The sequence below is a fragment of the Pteropus medius genome, unplaced genomic scaffold (genome assembly GCF_902729225.1).
Source record: "Pteropus medius unplaced genomic scaffold, Ma_sr-lr_union100, whole genome shotgun sequence".
Lineage (NCBI taxonomy): Eukaryota > Metazoa > Chordata > Mammalia > Chiroptera > Pteropodidae > Pteropus > Pteropus medius.
In genome coordinates this window covers 14,746,588-14,767,270 of record NW_024340699.1, presented here as the reverse complement: position 1 = coordinate 14,767,270, position 20,683 = coordinate 14,746,588, and the positions used below count along the sequence as shown (strand labels likewise).

Genomic DNA, 20,683 nt, shown 5'->3' with positions numbered 1-20,683 from the left:
TGCCATATATTAACCTTCCTGAGACTGTTCTAAGTCTCAAATTGAAAAACATGGATACCGTATGAAAATGGCAGTTGTTTCCTACCTGAAGTTGAATCCCTATTTCCACCCCCCACTTCTGGTGTCTCGTGAAAATGCTAACCCTGTAAAGGAGCAAAGAATATAAATTCACCTTTTCGCAGCTTTGACAAAAAAATAGCATTTTCTTTGCTGTTAGTACTACGGTTAAACTGTGCAATGAATTCCAGTGAGTTTCAAACATCATGTTGTTCACGCTGATGCGGATTTACACATTTTAGCACGAGAATGGCATCGGAGAAATGATAGCTGTTCAAGAATCAGGCCAGGTCTGCAGAGGTGTTACAGGCAGATACCTGTTTGTTTGTTTGTTTGTTTTCAGAAAACATTTGTTCTAAATTATTTTCTATTTAGGGATAAAAAACATTTGTAGTTATACTCGAAGTATGTATATCTAAGCCAAGAATTTCTTTATGCTAATCATAGCTGGAATAATCGCTGCTCTGAACTGTTGAAAATCTTACAGTTTCTCACGTGGCCTGTCTCTGTGGTTCAGTCTAACAATGGAAGTTCGATGGGTATTTATTCATGTTTATTACAGTAAAAAAGGAATGGTTAAGAGAAAAGTTACTTTTCTTAAGTCTTATAAAAGGAAAAATCACAGTAGCAATAGAAATTATGAAATACCCGGGAATTCCCTTTGTAAGAAATGAGTAGAAGCTGCGTGAAGAAAAGTAGGAACTTCCCTGTGAGATGGAAGGACACTCGATAGGAAAGGAAATCTCGGCATGGTCGAGCGTTAATTCCTTTGAAATGATCGTGGAGGTTCAGCCTAATTTCAGTAAAAAATTGAGGGTAACTTGATGAGATGGTTCCTAAGGCGACGGAGAAATGCAAGCAGAAAAGAATGCCAACACATTTTCACAGCAAGAGGTGGCAGTGGGGAGCGACCTTCCCTCCCAGGGGCGCCCTAGAACGCCGCGCGATTAGCCAGCACGCAGAGACGCAGAGCGGTGCGTGCCGAGCGGGGCCGGGGCGGGGGCCGTCACACGCGTGGGCGCGCGGCTCCCCACCCAGGGCTCCGCTGCACCCCACCACCTGTCACACAAGCCCCCCTCCACACCTGCTCCTGTGTGGCACCAGCCTCAGACCTAAAAGGCCAGAATACGCGTGTCCGGTGGTCGGGGGCCCACCTCCCCCCAGACTCGGGGGGTGGAGAACTCTTCAAGTACAGGAGAGCGGCCCCATCCCAGGCAGACAGAAGATGGCCCGCCCGTGTCCACTCCGGGAAGGGCTGGTCCAGCAGTCGTCCGCGGCGAGGCCGGGAGGGGGCGCTAGAGGAATTCCGGGGCTGGCCTTGTGGACCCGTGGCGCTCGCCCACTCAGCGGAAGCGGACACTGAAGCCTTTCGCTGTGTTGCGATTTTGTTGGATTTTCTCTAATGCGCTCTTGCTGATAAAGAATTAGCCTGGAAGATGTTCCGTCAGCCAGTCAGTCTAGTATTCTCCGCCTGGATACAGTGAATGCACACATTCCCTGCCGTGTTTATTTGAAACAGGAGCAGCATTTTCTATATTTTAGTGGCATATGGTGCTAAGATTTTATCATGGTTTCTCGTGAAGAGCCAGGAAACTTCCTCTGCTTAAAAATGTGTGTTTATAAACAAGAGGCTTGCGATGAATATTCCCATCTGTTAGGTGAACATAATTTGTGTAGGAATTCCTATAATAGGTGGAGTACTTTGCAACTTTTTTGTGTAGTTTTTTTCCCTGGCGAGACATTAAACTAAAGAGATAGTATAAAACAGCATATGCCTAATATTCAATTTTGTGTCTGTTTCTCCCTGGTGTTTGAAAGTAGTGCTGTTTTTGTGCATTAGTATATAGGATTTATATAGAAATTCATAGGAATTTAAAATCTATTTCGGATACTGCAAAAAGGAAAAATAGACTGTGTAACAATTACATAAATGTGATTACGTCGCAATGATGAAACTGTTCTTCTGGTTTTTCAAATATGTACTTCAATAACTTGTATTATTTCTTTTTCAAAAACTTTTGTTGACTTTGTTTTAACCTAATCTCAAAACTTTTCCTTATTATAATCAGAGTATATAATAATTAAAATCCCTCCCGCTTCTAGTCTTATTTGTAATTTAAATAAATGGCACAGACCCTTTGTGTTCAGTTTGATATTCCGATTATATTCACTAATTAATTTTTTTATTTGACAGGAACCATTCCTCAGAAAAGAATCAAATTTTGAAGATTAAAATTTAGCAATATTTTTTTCATAAGAGATTTTATTAATCTTGCCATAGGATCTCAAGATGATTATCTGAGGGAAAACATACTTTGATTAATATTTGCTTAATACTGAACTGATTGTATTGTTCAAATATTTTATTCACTTAAAAATTATGCCTATGAGTTCTTTTTTTGGGTTGACTATTGGACATACTTGAAGAAAAAGATGAGCAATTAGTTGAATTTAAGCGATTTCAAGGTATGCTTAGAACGGAGCGAATAAACCATGCCATACATGGTGGCTTCTACTCGGTATTTTTTTTAACTGACTCTGACTATACTTTGTAAGAGGAAGTAATTTTAAATTGAAGATGACTATTACTGGAACATCTTTTTAGGAAAGTATTGCATCCCTGTGTTTATACTGTTTTTGGAAAACAGTCTACCATGCGATTAGGTTTTAGCTCTGTCCCTGTGACAGTCACTTTCCCATGTGTGAACAGTTTCCGAGCCTCAGACCTCATTCCCGATCTGCTTGTGAACACGGCCGAGAAAACAACTGATAGGCGCTCGTGTGCGGCGTGAACGCTTTGGGCTGTGGGGCTGCAGAGCCACTGCAGGCGGTCCTCGGCTACGTGGCAGCTCGCTCCTGGGTCTCGGAGCATCCCACGCCGTAAAACTAACGGTAGCCCTAAGGCGGGGCTTGCGTGGAAGCTGTAGCTCCTGTTTCTTCCCCTATAAAACGGTGCCGAAGTTTTTTGAAAGGCATTGATTCGAGGGGTAATTACTTACGATCCCAGGAATGGGAAACACAAACGAAATGACTTTTCAGTCGTCCAGAAAGTTTTAAAAATTAATATTAGGCTGCACGTGGAAAAGTAAGAAAAGGAAGGTTATAACAGTGTTGGGAGATGTCTGCACGGTGAGCGGAGCGGGGACTTGTGTCATGGTGTCACCGCTTTCTTTGCCCAATGACATCTGTATCTCATCCTGTTTAAACTTCAATAAAGAGTGACACGATGCATTATGTTAAGACCGTTGCCAGTTCTAGAAATAAGTTTTGGAAATTCTGAGAGAGAGAATTATAATAATTTTGGTCCAGTTTGAGTGTCACGATTGTTAGCCGTTTAACTTTCTCACTCGCTCAGCCAGGCGTGAGTGACGTCTGTGGGCATGACGTCTACAGAGCTGGGGCCTAATTCGTGCTGGGGGACAGATATCGATGAAAAGACCTCACACATGAATTGCAGCTGCCGTGAGTGTGTTGGCCAGGGAGGGGTCCCACAGGTCGCGGTTCACCGAGAGTCACATACTTGTCGAGCATCCGCCCGACGAGACGCAGGGCTGCGTGGATGTCGCCACTAACCCCCCTCTCCGGTGTCCCGCAGGTACACCATTCCGTCCCTGCGGAGGCCGGACGCTGGGTTTTACCGCTGCGTGGTGCGGAACCGGATGGGAGCGCTCTTGCAGAGGAGATCGGAAGTTCAAGTCGCATGTACGTGTGCCCGGGATGACCCCAGACGTTAAACAGCGAGAGCGTGCGGGGGTGCTAACCGGTCACTTCTGAGCACCGCAGGGGCCGAGATCCTGTCTCGGATTCTGTGGGAAATAGAATAGCTGCTCAGGCTGGGGAGAGATCAGTACGTTTAGCTGGCGGAGCCGGTCCGGTGCGGACGAAGGGGCCGACGAGGTAAATGCCCCTCTTCCGGTTCGCAGAGTGAGGGCCCGATGAGCTCTGCGGCGGATGCGAGGACCAGATGCCATCTGTCCTGTGAATTCTTAGCTGCTCTGAGTTTTCGTGACATACACATTCGGATATTTATCAAGTAAATCAGTTTCATCAATGTATAACCAGTTCTTTCCAAGGACGGTTTGTTTAGAAACCCTTTAGCTGCACAGCAAAAAGGACATGGGCAGTGATATCCCATTTGGTATTAAAGTCGTGGTGGTTTAATTCATCCTCTGTTGGGCAGACCCATTTTGGAGGATGAAACTTTTAAAAGGAGCCGAGGCAGCTGTCAAAATGCAGGGAGACTGAACCTCAGTGTAGCGTTTAGGGGAACAGGACGGGGATGTTGGCTTAGGCAGGGCACTTTATACTTTTCTGGTCCCAGGCCTGTGACAGGTGGGGCCATCCAGAATGGCCCGTCTACTGTGTTGTGTCTGGAATTCACTGCCAAAGTGTCTCTTCCTTTAAGCGTACACTAGTATGCCACGGTAGACGTCAGGGAACCCTAGAGAGCCCCCAGACCAGGCCGCGCTGACCGGTGACAGCGTTTTCTCCTTCGCTGTTCGACCGCAGCTAAGGCCTGCAGTGTGCAGCGTTACTCCAGGAAGCCGAGTTATTGCTAGACATTCTACCATTCCGCATCCGGCACTGGTGACTGAGCGAGATGCGGATGCTAATGCGTGTTTAGTTATGTTTTAAATTACTGGGAAGGCATAAATTTTTCTGAATCGTGGTGAAGTCGCTCAGCCGAATCCATCTGCGGAATAATTCAGAACTTTTATTCAGTTGAATAATTGGAAACATAACAAATAAAATTATACCCAAAACATATTTGCATGAGTTAACAGTTTGGAATTTATTATAATATATTATATTCCATTTTATAAGACTAAATTTTAGACTTTTTCTTGCTTGATCGTTTCCGTCCCTGTTACTGTCCTTCCTCTCTAGCCCTTATTGTCTCATTTCTCTTTTCTCCTTCTCTTCGTTAACAAATTTTGCTTAAAAACCGCCACGAACGTTTTCGTAATGTTCCCCTAGTTTATCTTTTTCATTTAACACGGCTCGTAACATAGGAAATAGTTCCTTCTGCATCAAAAATCCGTGGATAGTAGACATCCCCAGGGATTATTCCAAATTTCTACACGTTCAGACGAAAATATAGTATGTGCACCATGTCTAGGTGTATACGTGTATATCTGTGCCTAACCATAATGTGGAAATTTTTCAGAAATTTCAAATGTTACCAGTTTAAAAATTGGCCACTTATAGCCACGTTCTCTAATGGCTGGGTCCTTTCCCAGTTACTCCAGTTTTTAAATATCGGTAACCAGTAGCACAAAGACCAGAACAAAACCTCCCTGCCTCGAACTAAGTCAACAGCATGGGATTTGGAGAATGCTCTAAAAATGAATCAGCGATTAAAACATCTCTTCCCAAAAGATCCTTCAGGGGGACAGTCACCCCAGAAACGAGGAGGAGGAGAAAACTGAGCAAGGGCACCGGCGGGCGCCTGGGCAGAACTCGCCTGAGAGCTTGGGGGCGGGAGGGGTCCATGTGCTTTCCCCTCTCCATTAGAGCTTCGAGGGGTGTGGGGTGCGGGGCGTGGGGTGGGGGCGCCTTCCCGCAGCTGACTTTGGGAGCATCTGCCGCTGTCTCCGCTGGCGCAGGAGGCGTTTTCTTGAGTTGTCACAGCACGGGGACAGGAAGGCCTGCCGGAGCACCTGCTCTGCCCCACTCCCCGCTCGGCCTCCTGCCTTATCGCTAATTAGAGCAGTAATGGCGACTTTGCCAGAAAATATAGTTGTTTCCACCTTTGGTCCCCTCCCTGCAAGGACTTCGCTAGAACCAAAAGGGTCTGATTTCTCTCCGCAGATATGGGGGATTTCACGGACAAAGAGCAGTGGAAGGTGGTCGCTCAAGGTCAGGCGGCGGTCCTGGACTTCCCGCCCATCGACAGCTGCCCCAGGCCGCAGGTGACCTGGTTCCGGGAAGGACACAAGATCATTCCGAGCAGCAGGATGTGAGTAGCACGGCCGTCAGAGTCCATCGTGCGGGCCTCGCGCTCGTCGGCGCCACCCCTGGGCCAGCGCCTGGCCCAACCCTGCCCGGTCCTTCAGAATCGGGATTCGAGGCTGGCCCAGAAACATTTAGGCAGCTTCAGGGGACGGTCCCGTCCCATCGCTCTGCCGTTTGCTGCCGGCCCGGGTAAAGCACCCCTCCCTCCTCCTCTCAGTCGCTTCTTCCCTTGGGAAGGCTCCCTCTGAGAGTCATTGTTGTCCCTGAGTCGCGCTGAGCTCTGAGGACTACTTTAACGAGTGCGGGTGTGAACGTGCAGAGCCTGGCTTTTCCTCCCTCGTTTCCTGAGCCGTGCGTGATGCCGTTTCCGACGCGGAGGCAGTAATTACTGCTTATTTCTCTCTCCCCCTTCATCCCACCGCGACAGTTTTATTTCTCTTGTCTAATTAGCGCTGCGCCCATCTACTGCACAATAGTTGCTTTGTGATTAGTTAAGCATTATTTCAAGGTGTTTTCGCCTAGACCACATTCAAGATATTTATCTAATGGCAAACAGATTTTCTTCACTCGGAGCTGTAAGTGATTAAAAAGAACATTTGGCCTGTATTTCATAACTGGGCGTTTTGCAATGCAATTTAACGACGATGCACCAAATACGAAAGGTTTCAGAGAGGTGCGTTTCTCAGCGAATCGCGAAATGCTATGAGCTCGAGCTACAAGTCAACTATTCGTGCCGTCAGGTGTTTGCAGCCAGGTGAAAATTCACGAGAAGAAAGTGCTCTCGTTTTGTTTTCCAAAAAGGGTGTGTGTAAGACCCTGGCTGAACAGCTTTCGGATGTAACTACGCACGTGACTGTGGTCGTGAACTTGCTCTCCCGCCCCCGCCCCGTGTCCCCTCTGCCGGCCCCGCCACAGCAAGCCCTGCCTGCCTGGGCGTCTGGACCCCGCTCGGGCCCAGGCTGTGCCTGAGTTTCTTTGGCAAACGTTTCTAGTTCGGTTATTGGAAACAGGAAAAATATTGAAATACATAAAAGCCATCTTTTAAAATTCTAATAAAAACATCAATTACCTTAGAAATTGAGGAACTGCTATCCTTTTTCTTTAAAAGTTTCTTGGGTGCCCACCTTTATATTGATTCCAGTGATAATTGGGGTGGCACAAAGATGAGGGATCAGCTTCTCATTCTCTCAGAAGACCGTCAGGCTGACAAGAAGGCAGCTAAGATAGATTCTTGAGACGTCTCTGGAAGGTTCCAGCGTTGAGCACAGTGCGGCTGGGCAGAGTCGGAGTGATTCCTGGGGGAGGTCGGTCCTGGGGTGGCAGGGAGAGTAGGGTCGGCGCCTCTCGAACACTGCGGCCACTGATGTCACCGGAGCACAGTTCAGGGAGGAGGGAGCGTCCTGACTCGGTAGCGTGTAGCTGTGTGGCGGTGCGTTGTTCACCTGTGGTCTACGTGGATCCACGAGACATTTATTCGAGAAGGACGAAAGGATGTAGAGTGAAGTAACAACTCTTAACTTTATCAGCTTTTTCTTTTTACTTGCGAATTCCTGCTAAAGACTGTTTAATGGTGAGCTGGTAACATAAAGACGCTGGTAGGCTTTAGCTTGATGTCGAGTCAAACAGATAGTCCCCTCACAGCCGTGAAGGTGTTGATAAATCTCCAGTCTCAGTGGAGCGATGCGCTGGTGTGCTTTTTTTTTTGAGAGAGGAGATGAGGCTGATTATGGCTATTTCTACTTTTTCTTTGTCCACCTCATCATCCCCCTCATACTTATTAAGTACCTGCCGTGCGAGGCACCGTGAATCAATCACCGCATGCGTGGTTTCCCCACAAGTTGATCCGCCGTTCCGAAATACGGCACTTGCCACTTCTAGGAAAGCTCAGCCTCGGACCACAGATGGGAGGGTGGTTCTGCCTTGTCCCCGCCCGCAGGCCTGGCAGTCAGAAGTCAGACCGCACTGGACCGGTTCTGCACCAGTGCGGGGTCACTGTCGACCGGCACGTGCGGCGTGGTGTCTCACGTGCAGTGGAACAGGTCACCTGCTTTTAACCTGATTCCCTGACCTGGGGGAGGATGGTGTCTGTCCGGAAGGTGGGAGGAAGAGGTGACTCGTCTGGCCACCAGCACTCCGTTTTTTAACATAATCTCATGACCTTCAAAGTGTGAGCTTTGGGCTTACAATTAAATGATTTTTTTCACTTTCAATGGAAAGAGTAAGGTTAATGTTTCCTAACTTGGAAAATTAGTTGCATGACCTCGTAATAATTTTAACGGCAGCTGTTGCTCATCGATGGCCTGCTTCGAACATATCTTTTCTGACCCTCACAGCTGCCGTCTGGGGCAGGTGTCATCCGCCCTGGGAACTGGAGACGGGAGATGCTGCACGACCTGCCCCAGGGCACTCGGCCGGCGGAGGGCAGAGCTGGCATTCACACCCGGGGCTGCCCGACCTGCTCGCACGCTTTCTGCTTTTTACTTTATCTTCCTGAACCTCCTTCACGCCCTCGATTTATTTTGTATACACTGCTTTAATCTTTTTTCCCCTCCTTTCTCGGAACGCCAGTTTTCAGTTCGAAATACTGCAGGTTAGCCTGGGTTGCCGTGAGCCACAGGCAGGCGTAAGCACACGTGCCCACGTGAACACCAAGCATGCCGCCTGTGCGTTATGTGTCCTTCTCGCGCGGGCGTGGAAATCTTGACAAAGGGAAGGCAAACGCGGCCTTCCAGTCAAGGCGTGAACTTCGTGAAGTTCCAAGGAGGGCTGGAGGTGGGCAGTGTCTCTGTGTAGGGAGCGTGAGGACATGGAGGGGTGGTCACCACGTGCAGAGTCCGGCCCGTCCACTGGCGGCCTCTTTGTTCTCCAGCCACATACTGGTCGGATGGGGAGATTCATCGTCGTTCCCAGAGCAGGAGCTGGCGCTGGTGCCCGACGGCTTCACATTCGTGTGAAAACCGAACAAAGTTCTGGCTGCGGTGTGGGCATGTTTTTCATTCATTCACCAAGCACTTGTTGAGGGCACACTATGTGCCAGGTACTGTTCCGGGCACTGAATAGATGGCAGTAAAGCAGAGAAAGTCCCCGCGCTCAGGGAACCACGCGCGTGGAAGGGAGCAGATGCCAAGGGGTGAGTGTCTGATACGCGCCCCCGGTGATGGGCGGTGCGGAGGAAATGAAGCAGGATGCGGGCTGGGTGGGGCCGACAACAAAGCATTTGCGTGGAGACCCGAATGGATTCGGAGGGGAGGGTGCGGGTCGCGTGAAGGCGCTGAGGCGGGGCCGCGAGGAGGCCCGCGGGCTGGTGCGGTGGGGTGAGGGCCGGGCGATCATGGGGCGGCTGGGGCCGGATCCCTCGGACCAGGACGGCGGCTGTCACTCTGAGGGTCTGAGTGAGCAGGGACCGTCTCCCTATGATTCTTCTCTAAGGAACAGACCGTGGGGCGACAGTCACACCAGGACCCTGCGTGGGGCCTGCCGCAGTCATTCAGGTGGCCCGGATCACGACGGTGAGGGGGCGGGGGCGGCACGCGCCAGATTCTGATGCATCTCGCGGGGGGCGTCGGGAGGCTTTCCCGTTGGGAGAGGTGGGGTGTGACCCCGGGACTTCCGGCCCAAGCAGCCGGCAGACAGAATGGACCTGCCCTTTGCTGCGGTGGTGGGTGGTTTGGGGCGAGGCCAGTTCCATGTGTCCGTGGACCCGGGTGGTATCCGGAGTTCCTTCCAGATGCAGATTAGGGGTGGCCCATGACTCCCAGGTGGCTGTACGTGTCAGGCTCACACTCAGGAGAGCAGCATGGGTCACACCTGGGTCGTGTGTGTGTGTGTGTGGCGGGGGTGTGTGGCAATGGCTTTTAAGCTCTCGAGAGCTCCGGACGAAATGGCCACGCCAGTGAGTGGAGCCCAGAGCTCCGTCCTCTCGGCTGAGATTCTCTTGGCCGCAGGTCACAGAGGGCGACTCTGGCTAAGAAGAAGAAAACGTGCTGGGTGTTTAGAGACTGCGGGACGAACCTCTAGAGGGAGTGGCCCGGGGAGCAGGGGGCACGTCAACCTCAGTGGCTCCCCCAGGACGGCCAGGTCCTAATTCCTGGGACGTGCGAGTGTGTTAGGTCACGTGGCGAAGGGATCGAGGTTGCGGCAGCAGGAGGGGACCCATAAGGTGGGAGGCGGCCCAGGAGGTGGGACGGCCGTGCGGTCCGCTTTCGCGGGGGCACCCTGCGCCCCGCTCGCGCCCAGCCCTGGTGCTCTTGGTGCCACTGCGCCCTCGGACGTCAGCTGGCGAGGGCCAGGCCCGTTACCATGCGCGGGGGCCCTGTCTCCTCACGCGGCGGTCCCCTCCCCTGGGTGGCGACTGGCCGAGATGCCCGTGCTCCTCTTACCCCGTGGCAGCGCACGCAGTGTCGGCATGACAGACCGAGGACGCGTGAAGCACAGTCACATGGCATCTGTAAAGCTCCTCGCCGAAGAGGGAAGAAAGCGCTTAGTAAAGCTCAGGGGAACACGCGGTCGAGGAAGGGGAGGTACAACTCGGAAAGGCAGACGCTATTTTGCAAGAATTGCGGATAAGTTACACTCAGAATTTTGAATAGGTAATTATAGGTTTTGTTTATCTGAGAAGATGAAAACCGTGCATGTTTATTTTTCTGATTTACTGAATCCAAACAGCTAAGTTTGCTGCCTTTGCATGTCAAACATGCTAGAGCTTTATCTTATAAATGGAGTCTAATCCGATACTAAAATTGTTGCGGTATTTCAGGTGAGATATGTGTTCTTTGTTCCCTTTTATTTCTCAAAATGTGGAACGTGCAGCGTTTCCCTTACCTCCGGGAGGTAATTTATGTCGGCAGTTATCAGATGAGGCGCAAAACCTCGTCCTGCACGATGCCATTCTGTCGCCTGATTGCTGGTTCTTGAGCTCGAGTCGCATCCTGTCACCCACCTGACAGGAATGCGTGAGCACGAGCGCGCTTGCATGGCTCCTCCCGGAAGTGCGAAGCTTACAGATGAAATATTGCAAACCTCCAGTCAGCTTTGCGAGACCCCTTGCTAGGAAAGCTCTGGCTGGTGAAGCATGGGCAGGAAACAGCATCCCGGGTGACTCAGAAGCCGTCAGACTCACGGTCGTCCTGCTCAGCTACCTGAACATCCATTAACTTATTACCGTTTCATTTCAGTTGCTTCCAGAAAGATTTGTTTAAATTAGCACTTGTATTGGAAGTCACAACTTACTGCTTGAACGAAGTAGATGTGCTCGTAATAATATTTTTATAGTTAACTGGGCTTTCGAAATAATATGCTTTTAAAATGTTTATATTATGTTTTAGAGGCATTTCGTGAACGTTTATAGAGTGTGTCTATACGTGTGAAATGAGCCGTATTCGCTATAAACTGGAAAGACGAGGCGGCGTGGGCTCCAGACCTGCCTCAGCGTTCATTCTGACCTCGGACGAGTTACTCTGCTTCGCCTCCACGGCCTCCTGTCAGAACGCGGGAGGTGCTCGAGGGGGCCTCTGAGGGCCTTTCCGGTGCCGGCAGAAAGGGGCGCGTGTGCCAGTTCCCTGTCTCCTTCCCCACCTCCCCACTTCGTGCAGTCAGTGGATATTTACCGAGCACTTACTTTGTGCCAGACGCTGTTCTGGCTGCTCGGGACAAGAACGAGGCTTCGCAGGCCCCAGGTCAGCGAGTGTGGTCCAGCATGGAGACAGGTCAATAAACAGGGTACTCTGGGGACGGGGGGCGTAGACGTCATGAGGGATGTGAACGGGGCTGGGGGCAAGTGACAGCTGAGCTGAAGAGGGAGGGAGGCACAGAGCGGCCAGGGACAGCCTCTGTGTGCAGGTGACGTTTCAAAAACTACTTGATTGAGTTATAATTTATACACAACACGATGCACAGATTTTAAGAGCATAATGGGAAGAATTTGAACAAATGGCCAGGATCACCGTCCCAGTCGAGTCCCCACTGCAGGCCCCGCCCCGCCTGTTCGTCCAGCTTCGCCTGCTCTGGAACTTCTTGTCAGTGGAAATCCTAGAACCTGAAACTTTTTCTACCTGGCTTCTTTCATGCCGCATAATTTCTGTGACATTCTCATGGAGATACTTAGTAACTAATTATTAATGTTTCTGAGTGCCAGGCACTGTTTTAAGTGTTTTCTATGTAACGATTCATTCGACCCTCTTAGCAGCCCAGTGAGTTGTGCCGATGCGGTTCTCGCTTTCCCGGTGAGAACTCGGGCGGAGAGAGGTCAGCCCGGGTCGGCACGCGCCCTCTGACCCCTGAGCCTGTGCCGCGCTGCTGTGTCGGGGTGCTGACACCTTAGAGGTGCGGGCAGCCACGCCCAGATCTGGAGGGGGCGACTGTTCTCGTCGGGGGGCGGGGGACGGGGTGCATACGGACAGGAAGGGGCCGCGGTCCGCAAAGGCTGGGTGCGGCGGGGAGGACAGGCTGGGAGGACGCGGGTGGGAGGCACCAGGACCGGGAGGGCTTCGGATCGGACCCCTTACCCAGTGCGGGGTCTTCGGAACGGTTCATGTATTTTTGGAATTTTTTTTGAAATTGCGGTGAAATATACATAACAGAAAATTGACCGTTCTAACTTTTTCGGTGTCCAGTTCCGAGGCATTGAGTATGTCACACGGCTATGCAGCCGTCGCCACCGTCCATCCAGACCTCTTCCATCTCGTGACACCGGGACTCGGTCCCCACGAAATAGTGACTGCCTGCCACCCTGCCCCAGCCCGGCCACCACCGTTCTCTCTGCCTCTGTGAATCTGACGACTCTGGGTCCCTCCTGTAAGATGAGTCGTACAATGTTGGACTTTTTCCACCTTTAATTAAACTTAGTTCATTATAGATCCACATACGGTTGAGTAGCACACGGAGCTCCGGTGTCCGGTTTAACCAAACGGTGAGATCGCGTAAAGCGGCACCACAACATCGCAACCCGGATGCCAACAGTGACGAGGTCAAAACGCGGGACATCCCCACCACCGCGGGGACCCCCGCCGTGCCTGTCTGTGGCCTCAACCACCTCCTTCGGCCGCACCCCCTCCCTCCAGCCCCGGCGGTCATCGATGTGATCGCCACTTCTGTAATTTCGTCACTTAGAGAATGTCATGTAAATGGAATCGCATGGTCTGTCACCTCTCAGGGCTGGCTTTTCCCACTCAGCATAATTCTCTGACGCGTTCAGTTTTCGCATGTGTCACTAGCTGGTTCCTTTTGATTGTCAGGTCGTCTGTGGCGTGGACACACCCCAGTTCGCATGACACCCCCCTGGCGAAAGACGTTCGGGTTGATTCTGGTTTTGCACTGTTGTGAGTAAAGCTGCTCTAGGCATTCTTGCACAGGTTCTCGTGTGAGCATAAGTCTCCGTGTCTCTGGAATAGATGCCCAGCGGTGCGATGGCTGAGCTTTGTGCAACTTGCATGTTCAGTTTTTAAAAATTAGCCGAACTATTTTCCAGAGCGGCTGTACCATTTCATGGCCCCACCAGCAATGCATGAGCGATCCAGTTTCTCCGCATCCTCACCAGCACTGGACGTTGTCACTATTTTTTATTTTCGCCATCCTGATAGGTGTATAGTTATAACTCATCATGTTTTTACTTTGCAACTCTCTAATGGCTAATGCTGTTGAACGCCTTTTAATGTGCTGGTTTAAAAAAGAACCAAGTAGGAAGAAAGTAAACTTCTCGAAGTGAAAATAGAATCATTTATTTAAAAAGCTAATTGAACGGCTGACGACGTGCAGCTAGAGCGAGAAATGCTGGTCTGAGGAGAATACGTGGAGTACAGCAGCGTTAAAAACGTGGGAAGGATGGCAGACAGGCTGAGGAGTCGACGTCTAAGAAGGAAAGAACAGAGGACGGGCACAGATAATGTCCCGAAAGGTCGTCGTCGAGATGTTTCCTTAAGCGACGAAACCTAATCCTCATGTGGTGTTAGGAGGCCAGGTTACGAGGTGGAGCCTCGCGATGGGACTGGTGTCACATAGAGAGACCCCAGAGAGCTCCCTCTGCCCCCCACCACGTGAGGGCACAGTGAGGAGACGCCACCCGTGAGCCAGGCAGTGGGCTCCGCTGACAGCCGAGCTGCCAGTGGCTCGATCGTGGACTTCAGCCTCCAGAACTGTGAGACGGAAATGTTTCTTGTTTATAAGTGACCCGGTCTGTGGTATGTAGTTTCGGCGGCCTGACGGGCTCGGACACTCACCCAAGAGGTCCGCGTTCTGGGCAGGGCCCATCACCTCCCAGTACCCAGCTTCACCTAGAAGCGGGACCGTGATCTCGTCTTCCGGAGCCGTCGTGAGATTTAACAGGAGGCCATGAGTGAGAAGTCATTTACTAGCTAATGCTCGAGGGCCTAAAAGACTGTACTTGCTGTATGTCGCCCCCAACATCCTGTCCTGAGGCTTTCCGTAAGGACGTCCTGTACGGATGTGGCTCTGCCCACAGCCGTGCGTGTAGATGTCTCCTGGGAGTTGGAGCCAGTGGGGAGAGAGGGGACTCAGGGCGGAGAACGTGCTGGAGCCAGGACACCTTAGCTCCTGTGCACGCCGCTGGGCTTTTCCGAGTGCAGGTTCCTACAGCCTAGAACGTTCCTGCCACTGCGGTTCTGGCCTCGCCCAGGAGGAGTCCCACTGAGCTGACACCACCCTGGGCAGGTAGGCGTCAGCAGAGGGTCGGTGTCTGCAGAAAGGGGCACGGAGCAGCTTCCCCATGTGGCGCAGGAGCACTGACTTGTGGGACCTCCCTGCGTGGCGAGCGGTGGCCGAGACACTCGTGACAATTCCCCAGGTGGGCCGTGCGACCTCATCCACTGAAGGGTCACCTTCTAAACCCCGCTAGGTCAGCTACCCGTGGCCAGCAGGGGGCCTTCACGGAGGTTGTCAGCCGACGTTGTGCCTCCTGCTTTGGGACAACGGCCCCGTCACAGCTAGAGAACCACTCATTCCAAGGGCGATATCGGCGGGGAGGAGGGTGGTTCTTAGAATTACTCGGTTCTGTTTGAATTGGCAGTGTCGTGTTTAACTTGGACGACGAGAGTTTAACGTTCTCTACCAATTTTGCATTTGAAAATAAGATGCCACTCCATTTTACATGCGCAGATCTAGTGACAATAATGCATTTCTTTACAGATATTAGCCCTTATACACCGTCAGTCGCTCACGATCGCATCTCACCAACTCCGCATAATACTTTCATTAAAAGTGGGATATGCGCACGACATTTCGACTCTGCTGAGCCCGGAATGCATCACCCCGCTCTCTTTCGGTTCTTGAATCCGTATCCGCGTCACGTTTTGAAATGGCGACCGCCGTGAAGAAGGCGCGTGTCTCGCATGCATGTAGGCTCCCGGACTGCTGCATGAGAGGTTTCCGCAGGGCTGTCGCGTATCTGTCTGTCTCCCTTGCATGTGGTTGTCTGCTGCTAACTTTAATCCCTTGAAGCAAAGAAATGGGTTTCTCGCCCTCCCAGTTTTGTGGAGATATAACTGGCATATAACATTGTATCATTTTAGGGTGTACAACATAATAATTTGATATATGTAGATATCATGTAGTGATTAGCACAATAAGTGTAGCTGTATACCCATCGTCATATATAGTTACACATTTTTTTTCTTGTGATGAGTTTTAAGATCTACTTTCTTAGCAACATCCAAATAGACCCTTCATCTTTGTTGACTACAGAAGCCGTGCTGTGCACGACACCCCCACAGCTCATTCACCTTGTAACTGGGCGCTTATGCCTTTTGCCCACTGTCACCCACTTCCCCACCCACCCCCTGCCTTTAGCAGCCACCGTTTTGTCCTCTGTTACTATGAGTTCAAGTTTTTCAGATTCTTCATATAAGTGGTAGAGAAAATTATAGATGTGAAAACACTTTCTAACCAATAAAGTAAACACAATGCAGCGGCATTATTTATTATTCCCACCTTTGCTCATTGTAATAATTACGCCCATGAACAGGCGTCAGTATTCAGACTCGACTGCTCTTCAGCTCATTTGGAACTACGGAGCGTTAGGTGGTCTTCGTGATGGCTTTCAGCCCTCCATCAGTGGCACCTCATAGTGCAGATACAAGCGGACGTGCCCCAGCCTCCCGTCCCCGTCCCTCCTCCCGTTATGTGTCCTTGGGGAATGAAGCCAGTCTCAATGTTGCTGAGTGATTAGGGAGGCATTGCTACCTGTGCCCCTAACGCGTAGCTCGTTACACAGTCAAGTGTAAGTGACTTTTATTTGCTTCTGTGGGTCATTAGTGTTGGCGTCACGCTTACCAAATACGGGTTGTTTCTTCGCATCTGATCATTTAATGAGCACCTAACTGCGCCAGCGTCACCCGTGAAAGCTGCTCCTGCAGCTCCAGCTGCCTGGGAGGGACTATGCTTTGGGCTCTGGCCAGGGGGTTCTGCTGGAGTTAGTGAGTCAAGAAGACTTGGCGACACGATGTCATCACCACCAGGACGTAAGTCACCTGCATAGCCATGGCGAGTCAGCGGTCAAGGTGCGGCTCCGTGGATATGTGTCCCCTGGGGCTCCGTGGCAGGGCGGGCCTGGTCTCTTCCGGCTTTATCCCAGTCGTCAGGCCGACGTCTCTGACGCCACGGTGAAGTTCTCCCCTGTAAAGCAGGAGGGCAAGGGGCCCTGGGAAGGAAGGGGTGCACTCAGAGCTCAGAGAAGGGCACAAGATGGGTGTCGCACCCCAGGGCACGTGTGCACCTTAGGGCTGGGGCAGATGCGCCGTGGAGAGGAGAAAGCTTGGGCTCAAATGGCCGTGAGGACACTTGGCACACACTTCGCCCAGGTGACTCTTCCGTGATTCAGCGCTTGGTCTTCATCGCAGCAGACAGAAGCGCGACATTTCACCTCGGAAGCCTGTGATGGGGGAGGCCCTCGGGCCTGACTTACCTTCGAGAGCACGAATCTCCCCTTCCTCAGCCTAGACGTGCCCACTGAGTGTCAGCCGAGGTAAACGATCCTGTCCAAGGGAAGAACTCTGCCCTTTGTCATGCGTGCAGTGTGTACGCTTCGGTTTTGTAGTCAGAGCCCATAGTTTAATGCAGGAAACGACTCAGTGAATTACCCGAGCCGAGGAGTCACCGGCGTGGTCCGCCCGCGTTCGTGCTCACTCTGACGCATCCCTTTCCTTCTGGGAAACCTCGGGGACATCATTGCTGCCCACGTCGAAGGTCCAGATCCCTCGGCCTTTGCTCGTGTGCACTGGGCGTCGTGTCTGAAACCTATGTCGCGCCAAGTGACTCGGGCAGCTGGTTTACCATCAGGAACCTCACCGACTTCTTCTTGTTTTAGAATTGGACGCCATAGTGTGTTTGAAGCCGCTGTCTATGGGTAAATATCGTCGTATTATATTGTAGTTAAATTTAAGAGTTGCGTGTGTGGAAAGGAGCGTGAAGCAGACCCGCGTTAGTCACAGTCGGCGGGAAGGAGGTGCGGCCGCCCCGCGGCTCCTGTCTGGCCCGGCGGTGAGCGGACTGCCTGGCTGCTTAGGCCCCGGCTGCTTAGGCCCCGACTTTCGTCTGACTCGCCCTGTGGGAATTTATACATTGCAAGGGCCTGGATGCCATTGACTCATTTTTCTTTGATCTAATGATATAAGGAGTTGTGATGATCGCGGAACCTTTGAAAAGCAACTAGTGATTTTTTTTAAAACGCCCTTTTGAAATGTTTAGTAGAAAATGCCCTTGTCTTAGCATTTTCTGTTATTTTATTGTTTTTCTTAATATCACGAGGAGGGGTATAGGAACGGCTCGCGAAGCAGCACTGTGACGGGGCGGCCGAGCGCTGACGTCTGAAGCCGACCTGCCTGAGCTCGTTAAGGGTCGTGTGGCCTCGGGCGCATGCTCGGCTTTCCGGAGCCTCAGTTCCCTCATCTGTCACGCTGGTGTAGTGATGCCCGCCTCACAGCGTGGCGGCCGTCCGTCCCCCGTGCCCGCACCTGCACGTTGAGAGGGCTCAGGCGCGCACCTGCGTCGTGAAGGCCATCGAGACCGTTCGTCGTTCTTACCGTCCTCGTCAGCGTCAACACTCACGCGCGTGCTCCACACAGAGGAAGAGTCCGCGGTCACGTTATTCTCTTGGCGCTAGAGCCGTCAGGTGAATCTTGCGAAGCAAAATTAAACTTTGTGTTTCTGATTTCTTTCCTCCCATCCGGAGGTGTGACAACTATTTCCTTAATCATCTATGTGAACAGAAGTCCAAGTTCTCGGTGACAGGTAAGGTGAGACTGCCGGGCAGTGGTGGGATCCACCCTATGGGGCGAGGGGCAACTCAGTTATGCGGGTTAAAGAGGAGATCGGAACATGTCACAGTGCTCTGCGGGAAGACATCGTCTGTGGTGACAGGAAGCAGGGACACCAGAGCATTTCCCGGGCTGGGCCTTGGAGCAAACGACACGTTTTTTCATAGCCCCCTGTCCTTGCCTGACACCGTCATCCTACAAGGGATAAACCCATCGCTGCTCGCAACACCCCGAGATTCTATCTGTCTGCTTCAGGACCCCGTTTTAGGAAGATAGAGAAGGTTCTGGGAGCCCCGTTGTCTTTCCTGAGGCCTCGAGGAGAGAAGGGTTCTGGCAAGGACGGCTGGGGCTCGTCAGGGGTACAGGCCGAGGTCAGGGGCACAGGCCGGGGTCAGGGGACTGGTTCATTCCCTGAGAACGTGATAACAACAAACGTTACGAGATGCGTGTTTATTTATTTAATATATGCCTGCGTGTGTGCACACGTGTGCGAATGTACACCTCATACCTATAACGTATATACATACACATATGTCTAGTATACGTATCAGACAGCTAGTACACACTTGATTTCACTTTGGACTTTGAAGGAATGCATAATTAGCATAGTTTAATTTAAATGAGTGTTCATAGACTAACGCTGAGTAAATGTGTTCATATTTTTGAATCTATGACAATGGTAAAAGGCCTTATTCGTCCATATTGGAAGTGAGTAAATCGTGATACTGACTTTTAGCTGAGATTGGTAATGATAAGCTGACATCCTCGATGGAGAAATGGATATCCACGTTTCTGTTTTCGATGAGGTGATTTTAGGGGGGATCACACAAAAATAGAAGCTTATTTCATGCATGCTGCTTTTTCTTTTCCGAGTTTTTAACCATGTGAAATATTTAAGGTCGTTGAATTTATGCTCGCACTGTATCCTTGTGATTCGGGGCTTGTTCTCATGCGCTTGTTTATTTTGTGTGAGGTTCTCCTCTTAGAGCTTTATGTGCGAATTCGGAGATTTGTACAACAGAACATTGGCTAAGTTGCAAAAGCGAAGATACTGTTTATAGCACATGGCTGGCGTGGGAGTGTGTGTGTGACCTGTAGGGTGACGAGCCCAGGACCATCCTTGTTTTTGCAGTGCTTGTCCTGCAGGTCCCCAGCCAAACCAGGATGGCTGGCCACAGTACTTGTTCATGGCTGCTGTGGGCCTTAAAATTTGCCATATTATAACGATGTATTTTCCCCACTAATGGCAAAGGCTCTGCATCTATAAAGAAGCATGGGAAGGAAAAAAGTAAATCTAATGGTAGCTAACTATCCTGTAAATGCTAAGCAAGGCAGAAATGGTTCATGAACAGCACTTACTTTATTCTCCAAGCATTTTGCTTAGTGATGTGTCATTGTCACCACAGGAAGAGTTGATATGCTCCCGCAGCGTGCTAGGAATTGTAAATGTGAGAAAAATTAGCCGTAAGATATTCCCTGACCCCAACGTCTCGTGTCAGCCTCGCAGAGCGGCGGGGTGACGCGTCCCCTTTTTAACGCATCCAGCTTCTCTCTCCCTTCGTTCCCCACCTGCACAGTGCTCAGCGCCGCTGGCACCCGTTGGAAGGAGCTCAGTGAGCATTTCCCGGCTCGCCGCAGGGAGATGTTTTCCCTCCTGGTGGAAGGCTGGACGGAAACACAGGTGCCGGAAGGAGGCGTAAGTACAAGGCGGGTCAGAAGCCGGCAGCTGTGTCACCGGGATACTCGTCACGATCAGGAATGCCCGGCTCTTCGTCAGCCCCGTAGCCGGTGCGGCGGCAGCTGACACGCAGGCGGCGGGAGAGCGCGGTGAGCGGCTGAGCGCGCGCGGCTCTGCGCGCCCGTGCGTGTCGTGTCGTCGGGCCGCCCTGCGCGCGTCGGTCTGGGCAGCACAGGGGCGCGGTCCCGCCTTCTGCGCGTCTCTCTTCCTGGAGAAACGTCTTTTTCTTCTTCTTTTTCGCTCACTCGCGAGAGTCGATGAGACCTGCGTGAGCGCTCACGACTCGGCCTCTCGCCCGTGGCTCTCAGACCGCGCTCGCCGCCTCCGAGAACAAGGAAGTGTCGCTTCCGTCGCTTCGTGTTTGAGGAACGGCGGTGGCTTTTCAGGGACAGTCTGTCATTTTCGGGAGGTGTAGCTACACGAGCCACATCGACCCCAGAACGATTAAAACCTCGACGACTTCGAACAGGTCCTTCGGACTCACTCCGAGATCCCCGAGTGTCCACGAACGCAGAGAAATGAACGAACGAGCGCCATGTCGAAGACAGAACGGACCTGCCCTGCCTTCCTCAGGACCTTGGAAACCCGTGGGCAGGCGCTCCCTCTGCGGAGCGGGCCCCGTGCCTGTCACCACGGCCACCTGCGTGGGGACCCACTCTGCGCAGCCAGC

The 20,683-nt window shown here is 51.5% G+C and overlaps 1 protein-coding gene across 1 annotated transcript in view; it reads left to right on the top strand.

Moving 5' to 3' along the window:
- SDK1 (sidekick cell adhesion molecule 1) overlaps positions 1-20,683 on the top strand; it is a 384,821-nt gene that overhangs the window by 16,339 nt on the left and 347,799 nt on the right. Inside the window, exons 3-4 of the mRNA XM_039878899.1 lie at positions 3,653-3,759; positions 5,869-6,016. Of these exons, the coding sequence (XP_039734833.1) occupies positions 3,653-3,759; positions 5,869-6,016 (255 nt within the window). The remainder of the gene's footprint in view (positions 1-3,652; positions 3,760-5,868; positions 6,017-20,683) is intronic.